The sequence below is a fragment of the Epinephelus lanceolatus genome, chromosome 18 (genome assembly GCF_041903045.1).
Source record: "Epinephelus lanceolatus isolate andai-2023 chromosome 18, ASM4190304v1, whole genome shotgun sequence".
NCBI lineage: Eukaryota > Metazoa > Chordata > Actinopteri > Perciformes > Serranidae > Epinephelus > Epinephelus lanceolatus.
Genome location: NC_135751.1, coordinates 3,755,517 through 3,762,622, shown reverse-complemented (window position 1 = coordinate 3,762,622; position 7,106 = coordinate 3,755,517). Strand labels below are relative to the sequence as shown.

At 42.4% G+C, this 7,106-nt stretch overlaps 1 protein-coding gene across 1 annotated transcript in view; it reads right to left on the bottom strand.

Annotated features, from left to right (window-relative positions):
- Nucleotides 1-2,377: 2,377 nt before the first annotated feature.
- Nucleotides 2,378-7,106, bottom strand: part of clpp (caseinolytic mitochondrial matrix peptidase proteolytic subunit) — a 28,598-nt gene continuing 23,869 nt past the window's right edge. The window contains exon 7 of the mRNA XM_033645289.2: nucleotides 2,378-3,035. Within this exon, the coding sequence (XP_033501180.1) occupies nucleotides 2,809-3,035 (227 nt within the window). The 3' untranslated portion in view covers nucleotides 2,378-2,808. The remainder of the gene's footprint in view (nucleotides 3,036-7,106) is intronic.

The following is a 7,106-nucleotide window of genomic DNA, read 5'->3' as shown; positions in this document are numbered from 1 at the left end:
GAAGTCGGACACAAAACTAACCGGCATGCATTGTGTGCCGATCACCAGTGATCGAATCGGCGCAGGACTGGCTCATCTCGAACGCACCTATTGTCTTGCAGTGTCAGGTGACACACTGACCCTTCTGGAGCCACCGGAAGATGATCCCGTGAGTGTTATTAATTAGAAGCATTTGCTTGACATGTCTTCAAAGTTTACATTAGGTCAATACAAATTCTATTTAATGTGGCAGGGTGAAGGCACATCTGCAGCAGGGGATGCAGCAGATGAGGAGGAGACACCTTCTCTGGACTCCAGAAGGTTTGCGGTAACCTGCCAGTCTTGTGGAAATAATTTAGTCCTTAATGTATAAGAAGTCAGTGATGTGGTGCTCATAGAAAATATATTTGTAACAGGACACAGATGAACAGCCTGACAGCCTGCCTGGAAATGTAGTGAGTATTGCCTGAAGGACATCCACGGTGTCCACAATTGCTGTGCTAATAGATATGTGTTTTACAGAATTCACAAACTGTCAGACAGCTATATGCTACTCATCTGAGGAAGCAAATAGCCCTGGCAGATGTCAAGCTCCAGTGTGAGAAGAGAAAGCTGCAGGACATGGAGCTTGACAGACAAAAGAAAGACCTTAAGGAAACTGGACTTGGAAATTAAGAAACTCCATGTTACCGATGTGAGGCTAATCTTAACCACTTTGATGAAACAGAACTCCGGCTCACATTAGCCAGACTTGGCCATTTAAGTCTGGATTTGCCTTTAGCCTGCTTGATGGAATACCCCCGTTTTATCTTCTGAAAGTACAGACAAGGGATGCAGCTGTGTAACAGCCTAGGTTGGGTTGCACTGGCTGTCCAGCTTCTCTCATAGTCCTCCCATGTATGAGCACATGATGAAATGCAGTGGAATGATGTGTGAGATTATTTGTCTTTGTTGTTGTTGTCCTTCTTTCTCTCTGACGTTTTGCAACTTTGACATTGTTAGGATCCATTGTTCCAAAGCACATGGACGTGCTTTGAGGCCCTTTTTATTGACCTGTTTAGTTCTGATTGGCATGTTAACAATTTCAAGGCTTAGTGTTTGCACCTAGGGAAAGTTGTGCTATTTGAATTTAGGTTGTGATTACTCGAGTTAATCATATTAGAGCATGTGTCTGCTGAATGAACACACTGTGCAATGAATTATTTATTTGGCCACGTTTGTGTGAGTTTTTGCAGACAGATTTTTAAAATTGAAACATATGGAAACGGGTGATTAGTGTTTGTTTACATTTTTGGGAAAATGGTTTGTTTTTTGGTAGATGGCATCTGGGATTTTTTTGGTTAAAGGGCCCAGTTATAGTATGTAAGTCATCAAAACGAACCTAAATGTAAGATCTGTTATCTGTTATCACTGATTGATTAAAATCACTTCTGATCTCAGTTCCAATGTCCCCAAGAACTGACTGAACTGATGACCTCATCTGTGAGCTTGTCACATCCAGGCTGTCTGTAAAGCCCATTTTCAAACACAGTCTCATTGTAACGTGTCCCAACCCAACCTAAGTTCCCTCTGTACAGTTGGAACATACACAGCAACATCTGCAGACTTCACCCTGGTCCTGCTTGAACCTTTGACTGGATTATAACATAGAGTCATCTAAATTCCCCACAGAAACATGGGCCTGAATTATCATGACTTTTAACTTGAATCAGTAAAGAGACGTCATTCATTAAAATTAATCTGGAAAACTAGCAAAGACACTTTAAAAAGAGAAATGGGAAGACTGTCTTGATGTTAGTTAGCCAGTTAGCATATTATCAACACAATCCTATGCTGAAAGAACAGGGCATATTTATCGTGTGCAGTGACCAGTAACAGATAGAGGGGCTCATATAAGATATAAGAGCTCAATTGATAAAGATATAATGGATAGAGAGGATAAAGATATATGGATAAAGATATAAGAGCTCAATGGATAAAGAAATATAATCATACCTTATGTAACAAGTCTGTTTTGGTCTCACTGCCTCTTGGCTTTAGCTCTTTGTTTACTTCCCTCACTTAAGTTTATATTCTCATACGCTAAGCTGAACTGCCAGAGTGATTTTATTCACTGATGGACTCTACTGTGCCAACGCCAATTCAACATGCGAACGGACCAAAAAAACAAGCAGACAGGTGCCGCCGAGGCGCAACGGTGCAGGATACACTGGTTGACTAGGGCGACAGACAATCGCCAACGGCCGACTGTCGACTTGGTGTGTCAGGGCCTTAAAACCTGTATTTCTTTATTGCCACTTTGATGATGAAAGAAAACAGGCTTCTTTGGGTACTGTGGATGATCTCAAATACATTTTGAGACAATTATGGATCAAGAACAAGCAGTCCATGTTGTACGTATGGTCAAAAACGGTGCATTTATTAGTAACAAATACAGGTCAGACAGGTCCTCTCCACTCTTCAGTGAACGTCTCTGCAGCAACAGAACAAAATGGCTCCATGGTCTTAACAGCTTCCCCTCCCCTGAAAAACCTTGTCTACCATAGAGCATTTTATCTCGCTGGGGTTTCATTCTGCAAATACAACTCAGCTGAAATACTAGTCCACACAACTTGTGTGTTAAGTCAAAAAGATGACTTAACATCTTAGCCCCTTAGAACATCATTAGTTCTTTGACTTTGATTTCATAGAACACAGGAATCAACACCTGAAAAGTAATTAAAAAAGGGAAGATTCACTTCATATGAAGACACTGTCTGATCACTGTACATTGTGTCTGCTCATGTGTTGGTCAGGGGGTAGAAAGAGAAATGCAAACTCTGTGGTGATTCATGGCTCAGGTTTGTATGAAGAGGGGGGGGTTGTCCTAGGGTGGACCTGCTCAGGGGCTGCAGACTCCGGCTGTGGAGAGGGACTGGCTGGCGCTGCTGGCTCTTTCTGCACCAGCTCAGGCTCATCCTGGCCTGCCTGGGGCGGGTGGACCAGGACCCGATCGATGAGACCAAAATCCTGTGCCTCCATGGGGCTCATGTAGCGATCCCTTTCCATCACACTCTCTAAAAGGCGGGAGGGGCAGAGAGAAATGAGTAGCAGCTGGCTAATGTACATCACATTTACATAGAATCTACTGAGCAGCATCTCTATTAGACCCATTGTTGTTGAAGTTTTTTTGGCCACTTGGGAGCAGAGCTCTATTCAGCAGGATCATTTTATTAAGGTGGACTGTGAGACTGACAGAGGGAAAGGTGAAAATGCTGTAGGACTACAGTAAAAACACCAAACGAGGGTGATCTTTATTAAATGAAATGGACCTTAAATATCTGGACTTGTACAAAGTTAAAGGAAAAGCGGTGTATAAATGTGTTCAAATGCCCAACAGAGTCAAACTAGACATGAGAGCCAGCATAGGCTGGGTGTAGACATTTGCCTCTTTTCCACCAACATTTCCAGGAACTTTTGTTTCCAGGAATTTATGTACCTGGGTAAAAGAATTCCTGGTAATCTGTGTGGTTTGTGTTTCCACCACACCTCAAAGTTCCAGAAAATGTATTCAAATCAGGATGATGACGTAGATGATTCGGCGAGTGCCCTATATCTAGCTCCACCAGCTTATTGGCCGGTAACATGGTAACATTAGCGTTGGTAGAGAGAGGAGGGGCTGTGTGTCTCAGCCAGCAGCTAAGTTTAAAAGTATTCTAAGATACGTATCAAACTAAGTTAGTCTACATACAGACAGCGAATTGTTACTAATAAGCTCAAATGGCAGCTATCAGCTGAACTGGCGTGCTGTCTAAATCCGTGTGTAAGACATAACATTAGTGTCGTTGGATGAGACACTGTGGACGGTGCAAACTGAATATCGCTGTCTACATGTTTACATATTCATGCTTGCTGAACACATGTATTGATAAAGTACTGGCTTCTTACTCGCTAAGGGTTAATTTCACTAACAGTAATGAGTGTAGCTGCCGTTAGCCCCTCTGCTGTTCACCGGTTAACGTGTTGTGTTGGCGTGTGTGTGGGTATGTGTGTGTATGTGGAGGAGATCAACGCCGGCACAAAAGAACTGATACCGTTAGCGCTTATCCATACTACAGTCTTATAATTAAGCCCCGGGGCTAATTTAGTACCGGGTTTTGGTACCCATCCTTAAGGAAAACACAAACGAAGTGAAGCTTGTAGAAATGAAAAAAAAAAAAATAGTTTGCAGCCGCACTGACACAAAAGTGCGGAACGCTGCAAGTGTGTGTTCCACCAATCAGCATTCTTCAGCACCAAGCCCCGCCCCTCAAGAATTCCGGATAATCTGAAGTCCTACCCCCCTACTAGGTACTTTTTTCAGGGAAACTTCTGGGTTGAGGGAAAGAGCTATATCTAGCTCCACCAGCTTATTGGCCGGTAACATGGTAACATTAGTGCTGGTAGAGAGAAGAGGGGCTGTGTGTCTCAGCCAGCAGCTAAGTTTAAAAGTATTTTAAGATACGTGTCAAACTAAGTTAGTCTACATACAGACCGCGAATTGTTACTAATAAGCTCAAATGGCAGCTATCACCTGAACTGGCGTGCTGTCTAAATCCGTGTGTAAGACATAACATTAGCGTCGTTGGATGAGACACTGTGGACGGTGCAAACTGAATATCGCTGTCTACATGTTTACATATTCATGCTTGCTGAACACATGTATTGATAAAGTACTGGCTTCTTACTCGCTAAGGGTTAATTTCACTAACAGTAATGAGTGTAGCTGCCGTTAGCCCCTCTGCTGTTCACCGGTTAACGTGTTGTGTTGGCGTGTGTGTGGGTATGTGTGTGTATGTGGAGGAGATCAACGCCGGCACAAAAGAACTGATACCGTTAGCGCTTATCCATACTACAGTCTTATAATTAAGCCCCGGGGCTAATTTAGTACCGGGTTTTGGTACCCATCCTTAAGGAAAACACAAACGAAGTGAAGCTTGTAGAAATGAAAAAAAAAAAAATAGTTTGCAGCCGCACTGACACAAAAGTGCGGAACGCTGCAAGTGTGTGTTCCACCAATCAGCATTCTTCAGCACCAAGCCCCGCCCCTCAAGAATTCCGGATAATCTGAAGTCCTACCCCCCTACTAGGTACTTTTTTCAGGGAAACTTCTGGGTTGAGGGAAAGAGCTATATCTAGCTCCACCAGCTTATTGGCCGGTAACATGGTAACATTAGTGCTGGTAGAGAGAAGAGGGGCTGTGTGTCTCAGCCAGCAGCTAAGTTTAAAAGTATTTTAAGATACGTGTCAAACTAAGTTAGTCTACATACAGACCGCGAATTGTTACTAATAAGCTCAAATGGCAGCTATCAGCTGAACTGGCGTGCTGTCTAAATCCGTGTGTAAGACATAACATTAGCGTCGTTGGATGAGACACTGTGGACGGTGCAAACTGAATATCGCTGTCTACATGTTTACATATTCATGCTTGCTGAACACATGTATTGATAAAGTACTGGCTTCTTACTCGCTAAGGGTTAATTTCACTAACAGTAATGAGTGTAGCTGCCGTTAGCCCCTCTGCTGTTCACCAGTTAACGTGTTGTGTTGGCGTGTGTGTGGGTATGTGTGTGTATGTGGAGGAGATCAACGCTGGCACAAAAGAACCGATACCGTTAGCGCTTATCCATACTACAGTCTTATAATTAAGCCCCGGGGCCATCCTTAAGCAAAACACAAAGGAAGTGAAGCTTGTAGAAATGAACAAAAAAAAAAAAAAAAAAAAAGTTTGCAGCCGCCCTGACACAAAAGTGCGGAACGCTGCAAGTGTGTGTTCCACCAATCAGCGTTCTTCAGCACACAGCCCCGCCCCTCAAGAATTCCAGATAATCTGAAGTCCTACCCCCCTACTAGGTACTTTTTTCAGGGAAACTTCTGGATTGAGGGAAAGTTTTTTCCCCCGGTAATTTTGGTGGAAACGCGCCAAGGTTTTCAAAATCCAGGGTAAATGATAAAAGTTCCTGCAGTGGAAAAGGGTCATAAAACCAACATGGAGGGTTTTGTACAAACCAGTTTTAAAAGAAAGGACTTGTAATTTGAAGTGGAGGATTTTACACAGTGCCATTGCTGTAAATGTTTTTTCCCTGCAATAAACCCTAAAGTTTTACATGATTGTCCATTCTGTGTAGTACAAGTAGAGATATGTTTTCGCTGTTTTCATTAATGCGAAAGACTGTACGTTGTTTGATGTTCTGGAGAATGTTGTTGCACAGTTTGGTGAGAGGTGGTCTGAAGCTGCTCTTATTCAGGGTTTGGCTACAAAAAAGCTGATGCCTTTAAGTAGCAACTAACAAACCTGACAGTAGGAGAAGCCACACTGTCTGTCTACTACAGTGGCAAGAACAGAATAGAGCAGAGGCCAGGTCAGGAAGCGTTTCTTGTTTTCATCTCTTTGGCTGGAGCCTAGGAAAACTTTACCTTTTACAAATAAGTGAAAAACATGAATGGTTCTGTCAACAGTGGTGCTATAAGGATGCAATATGTTCTGTGGTAGGAAATGATTTTCTATTTAATAGTTTTTTCAGGTAGTTGTTATTGAACACCGTGGTGGTGTGTTTTCACCTTACACCTTACAGCTCAATTTAGCAAAACAATGTTTGAACTGTTAAGGTGTTATTGAATGAAGTATTTTAAAAATCAACTCTCTGTCTCTCTCAATACAATTCAATTCTAAACTAGGCACAAAAAGTAAGGAAACTTGTGTTTGGTAGATTATTTCTTTGTTGTAACAATGCTTCTTGGCAATAAATCTTATACCATTGGAAATGCCTGTTTATTTCTCTTTTAAATGGTGCCACATTTTTAAGGAACATGCATTTGTGGGATGAGCAGCAGAGCTGAGTATGTGGGTTGCAGCCATGAAAAATTTGCCAAATCTCTGCCAATGCCAAACAGCTTTTTTTTTTTTTTTTGCTGTTGACTCTTGTTTGGTGTTATTTGGTGGATTGGATGATTGAAGTCTAAAGAAACAAGACATATTGGCAATTTAACAATTTATTCATTAAACAAAGAGGAGCCTCAGTAGCGTGTGGAAGAACCATGCAAAGCCACAACAGCCTGGCACCTCCTCCTCATGCTGGTCACCAGCCTGGTCACATACTGCTGTGGGA